Source organism: Aspergillus oryzae, chromosome 1 (assembly GCF_000184455.2).
Source record: "Aspergillus oryzae RIB40 DNA, chromosome 1".
NCBI lineage: Eukaryota > Fungi > Ascomycota > Eurotiomycetes > Eurotiales > Aspergillaceae > Aspergillus > Aspergillus oryzae.
Window position 1 is genome coordinate 4,267,868 of NC_036435.1, and position 21,588 is coordinate 4,289,455.

The window sequence follows — 21,588 nt, forward strand, 5'->3', positions numbered from 1 at the left end:
ATGAAGCTCAACCTCATTGCTCTGACTTCTCTGGTCGCCTTGACCGCGGCCCAGTCGACTGACTCTACGTCGGACTCTGCCACCGGCACCACTGTTGCTCCTTCGGCGACTGTCAGCTTGTCTCCTCAACAGTCCTGCGCTAAGAAGTGTACGTTGCCGTCCTTCCTTGCCCTTCTTCCTAAATGCATTGCGAAACTAACCAAATCAGGCGACGCAACCGATCTGTGCTGCATTGCTGGATGCTTCGAGGTCCCCTGCCCCAACGATTCTCAGGCTAACGACACCAACACTTGCGTCGCCGCCTGCCCCCAGGGCAGTGGCACCCCATCTGACACTGAGCGCTACGCCGCCTGCCAGAGCTCCTGCTACAGCAGCCACTTCTTCCCTATCACTGCCACGGGTAACTCTGGAGCCTCCAAGACCTCTGCCAGCAACTCTGACGCCACCACCACCGGTACTGGCAAGGACAGCTCTTCCACTGGTTCCAGCGGTATGTGACTTGAATCATTGCGTTATTGTGCAGTTTGGATGCAATTGAACTAACATGCAATGGCGTAGAATCCTCCGGCTCCCGTTCTTCGGGCTCCAAGTCTTCTGGCACTGGTACCAGCACTGGTGCTGCTGCCACCGGCACCGAGACCAATGCTGCCTCCGTTGCCAAGCTTCAGATGGGTGTGTCTGCCGCCGGTATTGCGGGTCTCGCTCTCGGTATCTGGGCTCTGTAAATGGGCTTAAGCTTATTGATTTGGTGATCTCACGTGGGACGGGTAATGGGAGAATGTGAAAGGATGGAAAGGTATTAATCGGTATAAGGATGTCGCATAATGGTCTACCTACATAGTTGTACTTCTGCGCTGTAATATTGATTCCCAAGCACTTTGTCGTTAATTGTATCGGTATTAGCTAATACAACTGCTACCCCCAAGCTGATCTTCGACATCCTCAAGGTTGAGAATAATTACAGTTCTGTGACCACTTCCCTAGATGAGAACCATACCAAATAAACAACAGTGAACTTGGTAAATCCGACGTCGGCGACAAGCCCTGACATTAAGGGGGCAACATTAAGTAAGGGGAATAGGGCTGTGTTCAATCCCGCGACCCCTTTATCTGCAATTAAAGTTCAGTAAAGAAGGACGACGATCCAAGGGAAAATCTAGACCATACAAAATACCAAGTGTACATAGTAGACGAACCAAAGAATCTAAAAGATGCAGACTAAGCTCGATATGACGTGCTGATCAACATAGTCCAATTGCATGTAGTACTCCATATATACCGACCTATGCAAAGATCGACTCTCCACACCCCCACACCCTTTATTCACAAACTATAATCCATAATCCATCTACAATATTCCCATGATCCATTCGAACCACCCACTCCCCCCTCTCACATACCCCAGGTATCACAAACCAACACCCAAACCCAGACCTCCCCCAGTGTGCTAGTACCTGTACCTAAGCAGTTCAATTCAAAACACCACCGAGAGAAACAACCTCCGCCAACCCCCCAGCAACCTCCGCAATGAACCCCTTATTCTGCATCCCCTCGACCCATTCCGTCGGTATCGATTCAAACCCATAAAAGGCGCCCGCTAACCCCCCGTAAACCGCCGCTGCTGTGTCAGAGTCACCTCCTAGGTTTGCCACCGCCAGGGCGCCCGCGGCCCAGCTATCAAACTTGAAAAATCCCCACAGGGCTACTTCGAGCGTATCTACGACCCAGCCGCTGCTGCGGATTTCTGGGACGGATTTGACTTGCCAGTCGGATGGGGTCTTGTAGTTGGAGAGTCGCTGGGCGAGGGTACTGTGGGTGAAGTTGTATTCGTTGATTATGGTGCAAAGGTGCTCTTTGTTTTTGCCTGGTGTCGGTTGGTCAGCACAGTCAGCGCAGTCAGCAAACATCCATTACCCCTGAATGAAAAGCAAAAGCTCAATGCGAAAAAGCAAAGCAAAGACAACAAAGAAAATTAAACCAGCCTCAAAGGCTAAACCGCAAACAAACATGGAAACCCCATACCAGAACCAGAGGATAAAAAGCGAAGAAAACAAAATCGAACCAGAAAAAGAAAGAAAAAAGCATACCACTCAAAACCCCACAAATCAAAAGCGTATAAACCTCACAAGCCTCCAGACAACCCAGCACAGGATGCGTAACCCGACTCTGCTCTCTAGCGACTCTTCTCGCTTCCCCCGGATCGCGCCACAAAGCTAGTCCAATGGGGGCAATTCTCATTAAGCTCCCGTTCCCTGAGCTTTGCTCCACATCCAGCTTCTGATTGATTACATCCTGGACACGTTGAAGATCGCTCGTGCCCCGTTTCCTCCAGCTTTGGAGCGCAGAGCGTGTCGAGGCACCGACGTCCCAGGCGCGGTCGATCGTGCTGAACCGGCCGGTGGTGAACCAGTCTACGAAATACTGGATCGACAAGGCATGGTTGTATTGGCCATGCGAGTCAATGATGGATTGCGCTAGGGCTAGAGTCATGGAACCGTCGTCGGAGTAGGATCTATTATTTTTTAGTATCGGTGTTTGATTTTTTCTAACGAAGTATAGGGGGGTTTAGTAAATTACCCTGCGGGCTGTTGAAAGGGTTGCACGTATTCTAGACCGGTGATGGGCTCGAAGGCGCCTGGGTCCATGAATTGCACTGGCCCGCCTAGTGCGTCGCCGACGCAGACTCCCCATATGGAGCCTAAGGCACGGGAGGTTAGGGATGGTGGCATTGTGGGTACTTGGATGGAGGTGCTTAGTTAATGGTAGGAGTGATTAGGTGTGTTAGAATAGCGAAAGTAAGACGGTAAGTTATATATTCTATCCTTGAATTCGGAGTCAGCCTTGCACTGCCCAATGAGCAATATTGTCATGTTGGGTGATTTCGGTGACTCAGCAGCCTAGTAGATCATGACGCAAAATACGAGATACGAGATGGATGGGTCTCGGTGTCACAGCTGTTTACTTACACAGATGGACTGACGAATGCTGTGGAACGAACATTGCTTGAACAAGGAATGGAGAATTGATTTATGAAATATTAGGCTATCACCTGACTGGAGTGTCCAAAGTATATGCAAACAGGTTCAACACTTACATGCAAACTGACCTTATCTTGCTTCTTCACTGCTGTTGGATATATATCTTTATTTCACTTCCCTCAAAATTATAATTATATTGATCTCTAAATATTTGACGACATCATCGTGTCTTCGCTCATCGAGCCCAAGGCAGTTGGGAAAATGTACAAAGAATCCCATACAACACCTGAACCAAGTCCCTAGTAAGGTTCAACAGCAACGACACCTTTATCCCCCACAGCTTCCTTCCACAGAGTCGCAACATCACCGGGAACCTCCCACCTTACTTCGGGCATGGGGGTTACGTAGCACCGAGTCATATCTAATTCGTGTGGTCGATACTCAAAAGACTCGGGTTTCTCTCCAGGCTTCAAGTACTCAAATAAGATAGCATTCTCATCCATATAACTCCACCCGATGGAGAAGGAGAAAGTTCGTAATCGAGGCATCCTGAGTATCGCAGTAGCCATCACCTTCATGAGAGGATCGAACATCTGCAAATCGGGCTGTGTCCTCCACATATGGTAGGGCCTTTCACCATTCAGAAGAGCCTCTCTGTGTTCAGGCAGGGAGTCTTGGAACTCGGAATTGAAGGAAGAGTTGGAGTCCGAGTCAGAAGAATCTTCATCGTCGGCACCATACCGAATGGGGTCATAACTCGCTTCGACATTGGTAGGATTGCCACTGTAATACCATCTGCCGTCGTAGGTGATAAGCGCTCCTTGAATCTGCACTTTCTGGAGATATGGGAATGTTTTGTCTGTGTCGAATAGCGCTGGCGAGACTAGCCACCACCCTGTGAGATTTAGGGTTCTTAAATGGGTGTTTTCAGCCAGTTTGCGAATGGCGATGTTCAAAACATCTCCGTCTGGATATTGAGGGTCGGTAGGTTGGTTCTTGAAATTGTGGTTGTATGGAATGTCTTGCTCGATGTAGATATTCAGTGTTCGCAAGTTACTCAGTGACGGTGATTCCAATGCATTTGCAAGGGCTTTTGATGGTCAGTAAAGGTCTCTCTTTAAGAAAACACGTATCTTACATATTCTATGCTCATTTTGCATTTCTACACGCTTAGCTTTGGGTGCATTTAACTCCATAGTCAACCGTTCCAGACTAGGTAGTGACGAGATAATCTTCCCAATAGCCGAAGGATGCAGCGAGCGTCGTGCATTGGCAATGGTCAACCCTCCAACAAACGTTAACTGAGGCAGAGACACCTCATTGTCCAACGTAAGATAGTTATCTTCAAAGCTCCATCGCTTATCTGACAACCCACAACCAAGCTCAGAAGATCGCCGATGACGATCCATAGGCGACGATGCAGTAAGTGTCAAATCCATGCCCTGTGTCTCCCAAGAGGACATCTCGTCAAATAAGTCTATGACACCCCGATTGAAGGCTTCATCATTGGCTTTACTCTCCCTCCTTCTTTCAAGACACAATATGCGGTTCTTGCTGTAGGTTGGCAGATCGATTTCATACTCCAGCTTTCGCAACAATTTTCTTCGTCGCGGAGTGGAGAATACATGCCGGAGCATGTCCAGATCGGAACTATATTTCTTGATGTCTGCCATTGTGAAACGTTCCACGGCGTATTGCCAATTGCGCGAGATCGTCGCGTATTGGGCCACCTTTGGAACTGGTTGGGGCTCCCATGCTGTGGGATGTTTGATAGGAGGTACTACGAGGAGATGCGTGATGATTATTTGCAGAATTTCCTGACTAAGATAGTCCATTTTCAGGGTGGGAAAGAAGTTGGAAGGAGTTGAAGAAATGGCTGATGGACTAGATGATAATTATTAAATAGCAGTACAGCGTGAGAGGCTATTGGAGGCTAGACTTGCCGGCGGTCAAGACTACATTTTTTATGATACCCCACTATAGGCCCCCGGCTAAGAAGGGTGGTACCGTCTGCTACCTAGCTATTTACTTAGGGCTAGTCTCTACGGAGTACTCATACCATAATACCTCTAAGTTCTAACCTATCCTTGGATCAATTCATCAGCCCCATAACATCCTGTATAGATAATGCAGAATAAAATCTATGACTATTTGGCTATGAGCGAGCACCAACCTAGCAATTAAGGAAGTTAGAAAGATGAAAACCTGCTGCCATCATCTTTTCGAACGGTATTCCAAGCGTACAGCTGGGCCTCAGGCACAGGACTAGTATACTATTACTGGACAGAGACCACTGGAACAATCGACCAAGTCCAGATCAGATAACCCAAGCTTGACACAGTCTAGTAGGCAGACTTATCAACAGTATAGCTGCAGAGCTTCTGACTCTTCAACAGCTTATAAATATCTGGCAGAATATCTTAACTTGTGTGGTTGAAGATATCTAGGAGATATTTGAAATATATACTAGAAGCGATCGTCGATAGTGAGAGAATATGGAAGAGTGGCATCGCCTGACTTTTGTCTCCAGCATAGCTAGGTACACGTGCATGCACGAATATGGGACCAAGTCACGTACATCTCCGTACTGAATGGATTCCGACACGAATCCATCTCTGCAGCAATGCCTCTTTTTACTCTTCAATTGTTGGACATGAGCTCCACTAACAAGTCGCCTTCTCGTTCTGCAAAAGAGTATGGATTCTATAATCAGAACAGAAGATATGAGACAAACATGGCTGCTTTTAAGACTGGGTAGGCGGCATGTGAAGTGGCTATGCGCAAGGCAAGGGTCGGATGTTGTAAAGAATCATGCAAGTAGGTCTCCAGCGTACGACGCGTCATCTGAGCATTTGCACAGCAGTTGGGTATTACATCCCAGTAGCAACGCACGTTTCATGTAGCTAGTTGGAGATGAAGGAGGTACATCAAGCATTCATAGCGAATAGGCAGGATTATTTTATAGCAACGAGTCATTGTATTCAAGAGAGAACCATTTAGACTTGCTTCATGGCTGCATAGATGCAGATTTCCTCCGTCTAGTCTCGGTTGTTGCTCGGCTTAGCCGCCAGCCAGAATGAGTGAGGCAAGTGCAGTAGCAGCAGCTGTAGCCAAGAGTAATCGTATGTATTGGACGAGACGCAGCATTAGATACATTGTGGAGCTCTACAGACGTGATGATGATATGGAGTAAATCGCTCAATAGGAGAGTCATGAATATGTCGGCACTAGAAGAGCTAAAGTCATGTCATCACTTAGCGCATACGTGTTTATTCTGACAGAGTCAAGCTCAACGCACTGCTAGTGCGATAAGTGTATTGTGTATGAACTATTATGTCCAATACTCTGATCATTCTCCATGTGACGATGTAGTCGAGCCAGCGGTCGCTAGTCATAGCTTCCTCTACGTGGGCCCTCATAGACAGAGCTCATTTCTTGCTGGATTTAATAGAATCCGTCCCTCAATCTGCGACAGCTATACTCAGGCAAATTGAGGGGACGGACATTGATTGGCAGTTACTGGCTCAAAGGTTGATTTTAGAAGAGTAAAAGCGATCATATACAGCGATCCCTTTTACTAAAATAATTGAGACTGACTGAAATTTTGAAATGTGGAATTCAACAGTCAAACCCCGTGAGTCGTTTGATGTGACGCTGTGATGTTGAAAATAAGGTTATCAGTGATGAAGCCAAGCGAGGCAGTGCTTTTCACCCAAACTTGTCATCCCGAGCTATACAACGGTCCAGATCACGACATCCTACTTTATAGGACAATACAGCATGGGCTAACCATGGACTGATTTGCTGCATAACTTGCTCTCTTGTCTATAGCTTTAAAATCTCATCTTGCGTTATCTGATTGATTGGAGAACGGTGGGGATCTTTGACGTCAAGACATCAACTTCAGGTGTATGATTTGTTCAGTGTTTCACATTGCTAATTTCTGGCAAGGCCTGCCATAGCTGGGGACACTGCCTGGGTAGCTAATTCGTGACCATGGAAACCCCTCTATACACTTCTTTCCCTCCATGCAGTCGTTCAAGGGCTTTCCCCCAATCCCCACAATGAGCAGTTTACTCATACATACGTCCAATATCCACAAATTATTCGGTTAGCTCTGGGAAGCCATGCCACTCATTGTCATGGGAATTCTCTTTGGCTTTCTTGGCTCTGTTGTCTTTTGCAGAACACAGCCACGCTCAAGTCAATAAAGATGCTATATAGTACTATATATGGTTTGCCGTAATAATGGCGATAACCCCATTTCCAGGTTAGTGTGAGTACCGACAACAATTACTGATACAATGAAAATTCATCATGGCCACCTTGATGGACCAGAGACTTGATACTAATTATAATATGGTGTTTACACACAGCACCGAGAACGTCCCGTCAGCTAGTCTTCGATACGACGATGTCTCTCTGTCCGAAGCCTTGGCCCCTGATCCACAATATGAGCGTGACTTTGAAGTCATTGACAACAAGTTTGCGTTCTCACCCGGACAGCTGAACAAGTTGCTGAATCCCAAATCCCTTGCCGCCTTCCATGCTGTAGGAGGCCTTGGCGGTCTAGAGCGTGGTCTTCAAACTGACCTTGCGGCTGGACTTTCTGTGGATGAGGACAGACTTTCGGAATACGTAACATTCGACGACGCAACGAAGTGTGCCTTCTCGAAGCTAGATAGTCAGCCACGACTATTGAATGCGGATAGCCAGACGCCTATTGTGCAGAGTTCTTCATCCCAGTTCTTCGACAGGTTTCGGATCTTTGGCCGCAATACATTGCCTGAACCCAGAAGCAAAAGTTTTCTCAAACTACTCTGGGATGCATACAATGATAGGATCATTATCCTGTTAACTATTGCGGCCGTTATATCACTATCGCTGGGCGTATACGAGGCGGCTAGCGGACAGTCTCAGGTGGATTGGATTGAGGGTGTCGCCGTATGTGTCGCTATTATAATTGTGGTGGCTGCCACAGCTGGCAATGACTGGCAGAAGGAGAGGCAATTTGCCAAGTTAAACAGACGAGTAAGTCACTCTTTTCCTGGCATTTCATCGTTGGATTGACCCCATGCAGAAAATTGACCGCGATGTTCGCGCGATCCGCTCAGGGCGGCCACTTATGGTACACATCTCCGACATCACAGTCGGGGACATCCTACATATTGAACCTGGGGATTCACCACCGGCCGATGGGGTCCTCGTATCTGGTCACGGAATCAAATGCGACGAGTCGTCAGCGACAGGGGAATCTGACCACATGGAAAAGGTCAGTGGTCATGAAGTATGGTATAGTATCATCGACGGAACCGCTACTAGGGAGCTAGATCCGTTTATCATTTCCGGAAGTAAGGTGCTTGAGGGGGTGGGAACATACTTGGTCACTAGTGTTGGTTGCTACTCCACTAACGGAAGGATTATGGCATCTCTGCAAACAGAGAGTGAACCAACACCCCTTCAGGTCAAGCTGGCTAGATTGGCGGGGTGGATAGGATGGCTTGGAACAAGGTGCGAGGATCCCACTCAAGATGAGAATCGCCTACTAATAGAAACCCACAGCGCTGCTTTGCTTCTTTTCTTTGTCCTTTTGATCAGGTTCCTAGTGCAACTACCTGATAACGATGCTTCCCCAAGTGAGAAAGGCCAAGAATTTATGGATATTCTCATTGTCGCTGTTACAGTTATTGTGGTTGCCATACCGGGTAAGTGGTCTCCGTATATTGGGCCATACTTGTGCTATGCCACTAACGACCTCCAAGAGGGATTACCCTTGGCTGTGACTCTTGCCTTGGCTTTCGCTACGACTCGTATGCTCAAAGAGAACAATCTTGTCCGAGTGCTGCGTGCGTGTGAGACTATGGGCAATGCTACCGTGATATGCTCTGATAAGACTGGAACACTCACGCAGAACAAGATGACGGTCGTTGTGGGATTTCTCGGTGCCAATGAACGTTTTGACCAGCAACCAACTGAGAGTGGCAGCCCGTCAACGTCTCCTACAATACTAGAGACACTAAAGCTATTTCCTACTATTTTCAAAAAGCTGCTAATAGATAGTATCGCCTTGAATTCGACAGCCTTCGAGGAGGAGCTAGACGGTGGACGTGAATTTGTTGGAAGCAAGACAGAAATTGCTCTCCTTCAGTTTGCAAAAGACTATTTACACATGACTGATCTTACTGAGGAACGAGCGAATGCCCATATTGAACATGTATTTCCCTTTGATTCTAGCCGCAAAGCAATGGGGGTTGTATATCGTGCTGGACCAACTGGATATCGATTGCTTGTTAAGGGGGCGTCCGAGGTCATGCTCAACACATCAACTCAAACAATAACTACTGGACCGTCCTCCAAAAGCCAGATAGCGACTGAACCCATTTCCGATGGCGCTCGCCAAGTCATCTTGGATACAATCAATGACTATGCACGGAAGTCCCTACGCACAATTGGGGTCGTCTACACTGACCTCTTAGACTGGCCTACCGGTCTCAGCAGAGATAGCGGAAAGGGCTTGCCCGACTTTGAGTCATTGCTTCGAGATATGACATGGGTTGGGGCTTTTGGAATCCATGATCCATTAAGACCTGAAGTCTCTGGGGCAATCAAGACGTGCCATTCAGCAGGTGTCCAAGTAAAAATGGTCACAGGTCAGCTTTCCCCTTTCATTAGAGCTCTAACAGCCTAACGATGGTCGAACTATAGGTGATAATATCAATACAGCCTCGGCCATTGCTTCCTCCTGCGGTATCAAAAACGGCGACGGAATTGTCATGGAGGGCCCAGAGTTCCGAAAACTGACAGAAAAGCAGATGGATGCCATTATTCCACGGCTGCAGGTGTTGGCCCGCTCGTCACCCGACGACAAACGTATGCTCGTCAAGCATCTAAAACGTCTTGGTGAAACGGTTGCAGTAACAGGCGACGGGACGAATGATGGACCTGCTTTGACGTCCGCCGATGTAGGCTTTTCAATGGGTATCAGCGGAACGGAATTAGCGCGTGAGGCGAGTTCTATCATCCTTTTGGACGATAACTTCAAGTCTATCGTGACGGCTATGGCATGGGGTCGGGCTGTCAACGATGCTGTCGCTAAGTTCTTGCAGGTACGTCGGAGTCTTTGTGTCCTTGACCCTTCTTCTCGAATCCTTCTCTTCCTTCTCCCTGACTCTACAATCATACAGTTCCAAATCACCGTCAACATCACTGCTGTCTGCCTTACGGTGGTAACAGCAATCTACAGCAACTCCAACGAAAGTGTGCTGAAGGCCGTCCAGCTACTGTGGGTGAATCTGATCATGGACACCTTTGCTGCTTTAGCGCTGTAAGTGACTCCTTTATTCCTAGTTCGCAACAATAGAGAAAGACACCAGACTGGACCCGCGTACGGAGCTTATGTTTCTAACACAATCCAGAGCAACCGATGCGCCCACAGAGAAAATTCTACAGCGACCTCCAGTCCCAAGAAACGCTCCTTTATTCACAGTGACAATGTGGAAGATGATAATCGGGCAATCGATATACAAACTGGCTGTCTGTTTCACCCTATACTTCGCGGGTGATCATATCCTAGGTTATGACACGCGCATCCACCAAAAGCAAGTAGAGCTCGATACAATCATCTTCAATACTTTCGTTTGGATGCAGATATTCAATGAACTCAACAACCGCCGTCTAGACAACAAGTTCAACATATTTGAAGGTGTCCATCGGAATTACTGGTTCATGGGAATCAACGTGTTAATGATCGGCGGGCAAATCCTCATCATCTTCGTTGGAGGAGCTGCCTTCGGTGTCACGCCGCTGGATGGTGTTCAATGGGCTATATGCATTGGATGCTCCATCTTTTGCATACCATGGGCTGCCGTGCTGAAGCTCTTTCCGGACCGCTACGTTGCGGTCGGGCTGGATATCTCGGTGAAGGTGATAGCTTTTCTAGCTTACCCTATTCGGAAGCTATACCAGGTTATTTCTCGTGGTTTATCTATGGTCGGCATGGTCGTTGGTGGGCAATGGCAAAGTCTTAAGTCCATATTAATGCGCATGGTGAAAAATAGCAGATCCGGTGGCGATGAAGAAAAAGGCCAGAGTACTGGACAAGCGTGACTATAGTCAACTATTTCGATGTGGGAGTTCGATATATTCATTTTTGTCTCCTCCCACCTCATCTTTGAGCACTCAAGAGCATACCACCGAAGCGTCCCAACTCATGGGCTACTGCCTTTCTGAACACATCATCCTATCCGACTGCAATTACCACCATTAGCCCGATGAAAGGAAAATTAACTATATAGGTAGATGTCCGGAAGATATAATATATGCGTCAACGGCAGCATTCGGCTGTGAAAGGTGCAAAAGGGAGGGATAGTTACAGTCCTACGTCAAAAAGTTCCCGTTAAATGCCCGCTTTACACCAACACTCGATGTGTTTGAATAGCTTACGTTAATATTCATATATAGCAATAGAACAATTGAATGATTTAAGCGAGTTGATCCTATTATGAAGGAATACCACTGAGAAATCCGTAGTCCAAAACGTTGAGTTTTGGTGGAAAGCGGGCATTTCACGGGAACTTTTGATATTTAGTAAAGGACAAAGATAAAATGCCTGTCTTCCCTTGACAACTCTTCAGCGACCATTCCCTCCAGGAAAAGACAGAAAGACAGTGTTTTATCCTAGTTGTGCTTTTTCTTGTGAACCTTGGTTCGTGATACTGTTTCTTGCTGTTGATATCTATTTAGTATGGATATCTCTCCAGAATGCCATCCCGCTACCACCGCAGCAGAAGCTCCTCACGTCCAAAGATGTTTCTGCAAGACATGTGCTACCTGCATGTCTGAGCTCGATCTAAAAGAGGCGCAAGCCAGTCGTCCTCCGATCGCCATAGTGGGAATGGGGATGAGGTTGCCAGGAGGAATCCGTTCAGCGACAGACTTCTGGGACATGCTCGTCGAGAAGAAAACAGGCCACAGCGAGGTTCCCGAAAGTCGATACAATGCAAAGTCATTCTGTGATCCCAAAAACCCGAGACAGATTCGCACCCGTCATGGCTACTATCTTCAGGAAGACTCAGCCTATTTTGATGCAAACTTTTTCTCGATAAGTTCTGCGGAAGCATCAACGACGGATCCGCAACTGCGTCTCTTACTCGAGGTAGTATGGGAGTGTCTAGAAGATGCGGGAGAAACAGACTGGCGTGGTAAAAGAATAGGATGCTACGTTGGCACTTTTGGGGAGGACTGGCTCACCCTTTCCACGAAAGAATACCAGCATATCGATCGCTATTATGTCCTAAGTACGGGCGCGTTTGCTTTATCTAACCGTATTTCGCACTTATATGACTTCAAGGGGCCTAGGTAAGCGTGGACAATAACACCCTCTCTCTGCGTATATGTTCCTAATACCAGAAATAGCATGACGATCCAAACTGGTTGCTCTGCCTCCCTTGTCGGGTTACATGAAGCTTGTCAAGCCCTTTATCTTGGAGAATGTAGCTCCGCGGTTGTAGCGGGAACAAATCTCATCTTGAGCCCCAATATTACCAAGTGCGCATCGGCTAATATGGTCCTATCAGAAAGTGGTACCTGCCGAACCTTCGACGAAAGCGCCGATGGGTATGGGCGCGGAGAAGCAATCAATGCAATATACATCAAACGCTTGGATGATGCTATTCGCAATAATGATGCTATCCGTGGAATAATTCGGGGTACTGCGTCCAACAGTGATGGATGGAAGCCAACAATTTCTGCTCCTGAAGTACTCTCTCAAGAGCGTCTGATCCGTGCGGCATATCGCAATGCCAACATTAACGATATATCCAAGACAACGTATTTTGAATGCCATGGGACTGGGACAGTCATTGGTGATTCTGTAGAGTTATCTGCTATCGCCAGTGTGACAGAGGGGGGCTCAGCATTTATTGGATCGGTACACTTCCCTTGTTCTTCTGATCAGATATCTACATTTCATGAGCTGATAACAACAGGCCAAACCCAACGTTGGTCATTCAGAGGGATCTTCAGGGATTACCAGTGTGATCAAAGCGGTCTTGAGCCTTGAGCGTCAAGTTATCCCACCCGTTGCTTTATTTGAGACTCCCAGGCCGGGTGGCCCATTGACCGAAGGACAACTGACCGTCCCAACCGATGCGAAGCCATGGCCGGCCAACCGACTTGGAAGGGCCAGTGTAAATGGATTTGGCATTGGTGGATCTAACGCACATGTCATAATAGACCGTGGCAATGGCGTTGTTGGGTCAACCAATTCCACCTTCCCTGCAGACTCTCAGTTAATCGTGACTTCCGCAAGCAGTGTCCCTAGCCTCAAGAAGAGGATCCGGCAGATTACACAATACATTAACAACCACCCTTCACGTCTGGGTGATATGTCTTATACGTTAGGTAGCCGACGACATCATTTGAATGTTCGTGCCTTTGCGGTTGTAGACCCTGGCATGCCACTCGACGACACGGTCTTTCAGTTTAACGAAGCAACAAATCACACCGAACTTGTATTTGCTTTCACAGGCCAAGGTGCACAATGGCCAGGGATGGGAATAGCCCTCCTAGAGTACTTTGAATGTTTTAGAAGAGATGTTGAGGAGATGGAACTAGCACTGAAGGGACTGGACCACCCTCCTCAGTGGTCATTGAAAGGTACCGAAATTTAGCGCGATCCAGCCATTCAAACTGCTCCATCCTCACAGAGAAACTAATGCACCTTACAGATGAATTGAATAAAAGCATGGACAAATCTCGAGTCATGGAACCCGAGTTCTCCCAGCCCTTGTGTACTGCTATGCAGATCGGTTTGGTCAACATCTTCGCTCAATGGGGTATCAAGCCGACAGCTGTGCTTGGCCACTCGAGTGGTGAGATAGCTGCCGCGTATGCAGCACAGGCTATTTCTGCTACTGATGCTATTGTGATTGCGTACTATCGTGGTAAGTTCGCGAGCTCGAAGGAAGGACTAGGAGGAATGGTAGCCGTCAATACGAGTCGAGGTATGGTGCATCCCTTCCTACGTGAAGGTGTAACTATTGGCTGCCAAAACAGCCCTCAAAGTGTCACTTTATCAGGTGATAAGGACCAGATCGATCGCACAGTGGAAGATATAGAGAAGAACATGCCCGGGGTCTGTCGTCGTCTCAGGGTAAATGTCGCCTATCATTCACGTGAGTAATGCACACAACTTATGCCTTGTAAGTAACGCATGTACTGCAATATACTGATAGTTATTGCAGATCATATGCAGGATATCGGACCTTCGTATGAGACATCCATACAGAAACATGCCGGACGGGGCGAACGAATGCTCCCCATGCATTCCAGTGTCACAGGCAAGAGTATTTTGTGTCCCCAAGAATTAGGCGCCAGCTACTGGCGCCGGAACCTCGAATCACCTGTCTTGTTCTCAGACGCAGTACGATGTTGTCTTGGGTCGAACTCCAATAAGCGCTTGGCATTTGTTGAGATAGGCCCACACTCTGCACTGGCTGCTCCTCTACAACAAACATTTAGTGCTTCAAATGGGCAAGTACCTTGTACGTATATCTCGACGATCAAGCGCCTTGACAATGGGTTCAGAAAGCAGCTTTTAGCTGCAGCGGGCCAGATACATATTAATGGTGGCTCTGTCGACCTTCCAAACATCGTTCCTTCAGGTAGGATATTGACCGACCTTCCGCCATATCCATGGCAACACGACCAGAAGTTCTGGGAAGAGAGCCGCACAAGTCGAGACTGGAGGTTTCAGTTGGCCCCTCACCATGAACTTCTTGGTTCTCGCATAACCGATTCAACGGATACTGCTCCTTCATGGAAAAATTTACTTAGCGTTGGAGGTGTCCCTTGGCTTTCTGACCATGTGGTGCAGGAAGAGATAGTTTACCCCGGCGCCGCTTATATTGCGATGGCTGGGGCCGCAGTTCTGCAGCTGCATTCAGAGTCTGACAGCTACACAATTCGGGATCTTCTCATAATGGAGCCCTTATTGCTGGACGAAAGAAGTCCGACAGAAGTTATCACCAGTTTCCAGCCTGCAGAAATTGCTGACAACGTCTATTCGGACTATTATAGCTTTTCTATCATGAGCTATCAAGGGTCAGCTTGGGTAAAGCATTGTCGAGGCCGTGTGCGTCCAAGCTACGAAATACCTCCTAGGAAACAGCCTGTCGTATCCTACGGCTTGTCGTGCACTTCCGACGAATGGTACGAAGCGACCAAAGCTTGCGGTATCACCTACGGGAAAAGCTTCCGAGGGCTGAAAGATATCACAGTGGACCCCAAGGGAGGAGGACGGGCCAGTGCTATTGCTAACAGTTCATCGGGCCTAGACCATCATGCGTACAATATCCATCCGGCTTCTATCGACCAGGGCTTACAGGTAATAATGGCGGGTATTCTCTTCAATGCTCTCGACGGCATTGAGCGCTCAATTGTCCCTGTCAGTCTCGACAGAATATACGTCAAACAAGGCGGGCCCCTTATGACTATTAGTACGAGCGTTAAAAGCCATACTCAGAGTAGTTACTACGGAAATGCCATTGGCCTCGTGGATGATCATGTTGTCTTAGAGATTGAAGGTGCTTTATTTGGTGCACTTGACAATGGGAACAGACTCACATCTGCAAATACTAACTTGCTGACCCGAATCGTGTGGAGGCCGGACTTTGACCTACTGTCAAAAGACAACTTTCTTACTCTACAGTCCTTTCCTGAAAGCATGGACTTGATTGCTCAGGCGCTGGGGCACTTGTTCATTCTGTGTCCTCTGGAAGCTGCTAAGCGTCTGGAAGCTGTAACCACTGAGGTGATACATCTAAATAAATGGAAAGCCCAAATTTATGAGAAAGCCTCATCGTGCCACCAAAGAGATGAGAGGTTGACTTCTATGCTTGAGAGAAACGGGGTACGCACCCAAAGCCTATTCAACATGACAAGCGAGCAACAGCAAGTGACTAAAGATGCCTGTATGGGTGTCATGAGGGCCAGTGGTTCCGGTTGGGCTTCAGGCGTGGCTGATTGCACGAGCATCATTGTGGATAATTGTTTGGAGATAATGTGTGGAGATGTGTCACCATTAGAATTGCTGATGAAAGATGGTCTTCTCGAGAGGTTGTATGAGGAACCACTTGGCTGCGTCAACTGCAGTGCTTTCTTTGCCCATATGACCCATTCTAATCCAAATCTTCGCATCTTAGAGATTGGAGCAGGGACAGGAAGCTGCACAAAAGTCGTCCTTCGTCACCTGAAATCCCAAGCCGGAGTACGTCGTTATAAATCATATACGTTTACCGATATATCGCCAGCATTCACCCAGGCTGCTGTGGAGAAATTTTTAGGACAAGAAAACCTCGAGTACCGCGTCCTTGACATCAGTAAGGACCCAATAAAGCAAGGGTTCGAGCCTGACTCATATGATCTTATTATTGCTTCGAACGTAGGAATTCTCCTTATACCCACTGCACGAAAGACTTAAGTGACTGAAATGTGACTGCGCATCAGGTTCTCCATGCAACTCCTTCAATCCAAGAGACCCTACAGAATGTTAGGACCTTGCTATCCACACGAGGCCAGCTGTTTCTTGTGGAACTTGATCTAGGTAAGATGGAGATTTAGTATACATATATTTGCAGATCGTTACTAAACCATCTTCAGCCCTACCCATTCTAGATCTTTGTCTAGTATGCGCGGCTCATCCCTTGATTCCATCTTTCTGTTTCTAACCTATTTAGGGAGTTTTACCTGGTTGGTGGCTTGGTGAGAGCGATAGTAGACCCTTCAGGCCTTATATCTCCGTTGAGAGGTGGGACCGCGAGTTGAAAGCCACTGGATTCAGTGGCGTAGATATTGTTCGCCACGATCGCCCTGGCTTACTTCAAACCAATGCTATCATGATCTCCACAGCTCTCAAGGAAGAACCGTCTTTCCAACCCGATGATGTGACTCTCCTCCTCTCACAAGACCCGGGCCACTGGGAAAAGGACGTGCAGAGACAACTTACCCAGAGGGGTCATCTTACACAGTGGGCTAAAGTTAACGACCCGGTTCCACAGAATCCAATCATTATCTCGTTTCTGGATATGAACAGTTCTTTCCTTCACAGCATGTCTGAGCGAAGGTTCGTCGAGCTCAAAGGGTTTCTACAAGGCAGTTCAGCCATTACTTCATCCCAATGCATCTGGATTACGCCAGCCACTCAGCTCCAATGTGCTAATCCTTCTTATGGTCTGATCTGGGGACTCGCCCGCACTTTGCGGCAGGAGATGGAGCTGGATCTTTCAATAGTTGAAGTTGATAGTTTCGACGAGGTATCTTCAAATCTTGTCGTTGAAATCATACACAAAATTCGACGTCGAAGGAGAGTCAAACGCGAATTGTTGGACTATGAATTTTCCATTCACAATGGTATAGTCCATACACCGAGATGTACATGGGAATCGTTGCCTCGGTTTATCTCAAAGCCAATTGGGCAACACTCAGCCTTCAGATTAGATGTGTCTTCTAACAGAAAATTACAATGGATTGCGGCAGATACAGAACCTCTGGGAGAGGGTGAGGTCGAAGTTGAAATAGTATTCGTGGGATTGAACTTCAGGGTCAGTATTACTTCAGCGCTAGGGCTTTGCACGGACACTGACTTTCGGGGTGATCTAACAGGACTTGATGGTAGCCCAGGGGGTTCTCGGAGCTAAAGAGGAGCTGGGCTTGGAAGCGAGCGGTGTTATACGCCGAGTAGGGTCGAACGTTAGCAACGTAAAAGTTGACGATAAAGTCCTGGTATTGGGTTTTGGGCTACTTCGAAGTTCAGCGGTTATCCCTGCTGAACTATGCCTAAGATTTCCCGATAGTCTTTCATTAGAAGAGGCATCAACTATGCTAACTGCGTATCTGACCGTTATTTATTCTCTTCTGCATCGCGCTGTGCTTGATCGAGGTAATGTAAGCAGTATTCGAGTCAATTTCTTCTCCCTGCATATTCTGACTGAGGAACAGTCTATCCTCATCCACTCTGCTTGTGGTGGGGTGGGAATAGCGGCAATACAACTGTGCCAGAGCATCGGAGCCCAGGTAAAAGTCCTATCGAGGGAAGGTAGTAAGCTTCTAATGGCCAGTATCTAGATCTATGCAACAGTAGGCACGGAAGAAAAAGCTCAATACTTGTCGAAGACTTTCGGGATTCCAAGAAACAACATTTTTGATTCTAGGTCATCCTCGTTCCACGCAGACTTGATGCATGAGACGAACGGTGGAGGGGTTGATGTAGTCCTCAATTCGCTTGCCGGTAAACTGCTTCACGCATCCTGGGACTGTGTTGCTGAGTTTGGTCAGATGGTTGAGCTAGGGAAACGGGACTTTCTAACCCATGGGACTCTCTCCATGTCTCCTTTTTTAAAGAATCGCTCATTTATCGCGATCGACCTTGTGGAGTTAACCAAGAAAAGACCATCACTGACTGCAAGGTTTGTGACTGACAACTATCGCGCTCCTCGTCGCACTGAACTAATCCTACGAGACAGATTGATACGTCAGTTAGTTGAGCTCTATAAAGCAGGCAAAATCAGACCAATCCTCCCAGTGAAAACTTTCCACGCCCAGGAGGTTCAAGAGGCCTTTCGATACATGCAGGCTGGTCTTCACAAGGGGAAGGTCATTATTCGTATGCCCGAGTCGTCATCTGAACTTCATGTAACGTCAAACCAGTGTAGTATTACCTTCCGCTCTGATGTCTCTTACATTATAGTTGGAGGACTTGGCGATGTCGGCCGTGTTCTTGCTCAGTGGTTGGTAAAACAAGGCGCTCGAGAGCTCGTAATCCTGACGCGGTCCCCTGGGCGCATAGAAAGAGAGAGCTCATTTATCAAGGAGCTCGAGGCCCAGGATTGCCAAATCATCACCGTCGCTGGAGATGTGGCGAATTTAGCGGACGTGAAGACAGCTGTGTCTAGTTGCACCAAGCCTCTTGCTGGTGTGATCAACCTGGCTCTCTCCCTATATGTACGTTACTGTACCATTCATTATTTCTCATCGCTGACATGGCTCCCTTTTCCAGGATCGTACCTTCCTACAGATGTCCCATGCTGAATGGACGTCGGCACTCGCAGCCAAGGTATCGGGGACGTGGAATCTCCATCAGGCCGTACAAGGCCAGCCGCTAGACTTCTTCCTTGTTTTGAGCTCCTTGACCGGCATCACCGGTAACGTTGGTCAGGCTAACTACGCTGCTGCTTGCACGTACCTAGATGCTTTTACTCAGTATCGTCGACAAATGGGCCTTCCCTCCTCAGTGGTTGACCTTGGCGCCGTTGCGGGTTCAGCAGCGATCCAAGACCAAAATATCTCTCGTCGAATGGACACAGTGGGATTCGCTCGATTAAGTAAACAACAAGTCATCGCCAGCATACAGCTCGGCATATTTGAGTCTCAGGCACAGAACACAGCCGGGCTCCATTATTCGAGTGAGCTGATGGCTGGCCTCCAGGCTTCTAGTGAGACGGAGATGTTGGAAGATATTGTATTTGGCCGGGATGCAAGGTTTTCAATGCATCGGACTCCAGCCGTTGGTGCACAGAACCGAAAGACTAACAACCAGCTCAAGCTACTCTTTGATAGGATTGATAAAGACCACCGCCTTCTTAGCGACCCGGAGATGGAAACCGCATTAGTCTTAGAGCTAGCAAAATTGATCAATCATCATACTTCCCAGGTATCCGAAATGGGCCTGGGGCAAGCAAAGGCCGTGACTGTTGATTCCTTAATGGCCATTGAGGTGAAGTCCTGGCTTAATCGGCAACTTGGAGTACAGTTGACCGTGGAGGAGATATCGAAAGTGAACACGGTGGGAGCTTTGGCGCAACTCACTATGAAACGTGCGATAGCAAAGTACCAAGGTGGTGAAGATGGCGTTGATCCCACCAAAGAAAGCTGATCGATATCCCGCCCATACGAGTCTTTGCTTGCTCTATCTTCCTGTCTGGTGAGCTTGTACCTTTGATTCCGAAGACTGAGTCACTTAATCACTCAGGTATTGCTTCACAATGATCTATGCAATACATTCAATCAGTTACTCGGTGATATAGGTATATAGACGATGTCTAGGGCAACCATCTGTTGATATGAACCACTTTTCATAGTGATCCATTTTGACCTTGGTATCTCCTACTTTCGAGTAGATAAACGTTTTTCGTTTTATATAGGGCGTTTACTCTACATTCTCCTTAATACTGGGTTATTCCACTTAGCTACTCATATTAATTTGACCCCAAGTCACTCCTTTCAAATTCCCACTATAGGTTAAAACAGCAATATCTCCACCCGGATACAACCAGAGAAATTTATAAAATTCATGGTAAAATAACATCCCGTATTTTAAAACACCCCGCACCAATCACCCCGACCCTATAAATAATATTTTCAAATCAGGAATAAATCTATATCAAACCGAAAACCAACAACAACCTCACACCTCACCAAACACACTCTTAACACACTACAAAACCAAACCAACATGTCCCCATCACCCTTACCCCCCAACCTCATCCCCGAAATCTCCGCATTCGTGACAAAATGCATGGCCGCCCACGACCCCTCCCACAACCCCCAACACGTCCACCGCGTCGTATCCCTAGCAAACCAAATCCTAGCCCGCGAAACAGCCCGGAACACTTCTTCTTCTTCTTCTTCTTCTTCCACAATCTACAATGCAGAGGTAGTGCACCTCGCCGCACTACTCCATGATATCGGGGACCGGAAATATCTATCGCAGGTTGCTGCCATCTCGGAGTCTATTCAGGGCAAGCAACAGGGTGCTACTGCTACTACCACCACCAACGCAGAGGCAGTGGATCCTGAGCGGTTGGTTTATCATGTGCTTTTGGCGCATGGGGTTGGGGAGGACGTGGCGGAGAAGGTGCAGATGATTGTTTCGCATGTGTCGTATACGACTGAGAGGGCGAAGCCGGAGGAAGTGAAGAGGTTGATTGCGGATGGGTATCCGGAGTTGGGGATTGTGCAGGATGCGGATCGGTTGGATGCGATTGGGGCGGTGGGGATTGGGAGGTGTTTTACCTTTCTCGGGGCGAAGGGGAAGAACTTTTGTCCTGAGGGGATGTGGGTGATGGATAATGCCATTGAGCATTTTGAGGAGAAATTGGTCAGGTTGGAGGGTATGATGAAGACGGAGACTGGCCGGGAGATGGCGAAAGTGCGTACGGCGAGGTTAAGGGAGTTTCAGGAGTGGTGGGCGGATGAAATGAAAGATGCTGTGTAGGAAGATCTCTTTTTACGAACATTGGAGAGAAGGAGATGTGACGGCATTCAATGCAATATAAATTAACCTATAGACATCAAGTCCGAAATCATGCTATCCAGTCTATCGATTCTCAATACACTATTGGGTATGTGACAGGTGACAATATTATCTTTGCGATGAATGTGCGCGCATGGAGAAAGGAACGTATAATTCAAAGACCCTGCTGCACTCGTCGATAAGCATTTGTTGTGCAGGGTAAAACGACTGTGATGCCATAGTCAATGCCACAAAGATGAGTAGGGAAGGACGGTTAAGTACCAAAGAATAAACAAAAGGCACACCAACGCCGAAACCGCT

The 21,588-nt window shown here is 47.6% G+C and overlaps 6 protein-coding genes across 6 annotated transcripts; 4 read left to right on the plus strand and 2 right to left on the minus strand.

The window, feature by feature from the left end:
* On the plus strand, window positions 1-725 carry AO090005000803 (uncharacterized protein; the record flags this gene model as incomplete). The annotated part of the gene is made up of 3 exons (XM_001817769.3): window positions 1-148; window positions 209-490; window positions 559-725. 3 exons carry the CDS (start codon window positions 1-3, stop codon window positions 723-725), a joined length of 597 nt encoding a protein of 198 aa, XP_001817821.1.
* Window positions 726-1,983: 1,258 nt separating this feature from the next.
* Window positions 1,984-2,729, minus strand: AO090005000802 (ADP-ribosylglycohydrolase family protein; the record flags this gene model as incomplete). Its single annotated transcript, XM_003189163.2, has 2 exons — window positions 1,984-2,512; window positions 2,578-2,729. 2 exons carry the CDS (start codon window positions 2,727-2,729, stop codon window positions 1,984-1,986), a joined length of 681 nt encoding a protein of 226 aa, XP_003189211.2.
* Window positions 2,730-3,277: 548 nt separating this feature from the next.
* Window positions 3,278-4,813, minus strand: AO090005000801 (uncharacterized protein; the record flags this gene model as incomplete). Its single annotated transcript, XM_001817767.1, has 2 exons — window positions 3,278-4,068; window positions 4,117-4,813. 2 exons carry the CDS (start codon window positions 4,811-4,813, stop codon window positions 3,278-3,280), a joined length of 1,488 nt encoding a protein of 495 aa, XP_001817819.1.
* A 2,482-nt stretch (window positions 4,814-7,295) lies between these two features.
* On the plus strand, window positions 7,296-11,084 carry AO090005000799 (uncharacterized protein; the record flags this gene model as incomplete). Its single annotated transcript, XM_023233933.1, has 6 exons — window positions 7,296-8,009; window positions 8,059-8,683; window positions 8,741-9,628; window positions 9,684-10,084; window positions 10,163-10,302; window positions 10,394-11,084. The coding sequence occupies 6 exons, from the start codon at window positions 7,296-7,298 to the stop codon at window positions 11,082-11,084; spliced, it is 3,459 nt and encodes a 1,152-aa protein (XP_023089106.1).
* A 637-nt stretch (window positions 11,085-11,721) lies between these two features.
* On the plus strand, window positions 11,722-19,908 carry AO090005000798 (type I polyketide synthase; the record flags this gene model as incomplete). The annotated part of the gene is made up of 11 exons (XM_023233935.1): window positions 11,722-12,335; window positions 12,393-12,906; window positions 12,965-13,634; window positions 13,706-14,152; window positions 14,222-16,419; window positions 16,485-16,581; window positions 16,719-17,578; window positions 17,640-17,921; window positions 17,976-18,093; window positions 18,208-18,977; window positions 19,033-19,908. 11 exons carry the CDS (start codon window positions 11,722-11,724, stop codon window positions 19,906-19,908), a joined length of 7,446 nt encoding a protein of 2,481 aa, XP_023089105.1.
* A 579-nt stretch (window positions 19,909-20,487) lies between these two features.
* On the plus strand, window positions 20,488-21,249 carry AO090005000797 (HD domain-containing protein; the record flags this gene model as incomplete). Its single annotated transcript, XM_023233936.1, has 1 exon — window positions 20,488-21,249. One exon carries the CDS (start codon window positions 20,488-20,490, stop codon window positions 21,247-21,249), a length of 762 nt encoding a protein of 253 aa, XP_023089104.1.
* Between the last annotated feature and the right edge of the window lie 339 nt (window positions 21,250-21,588).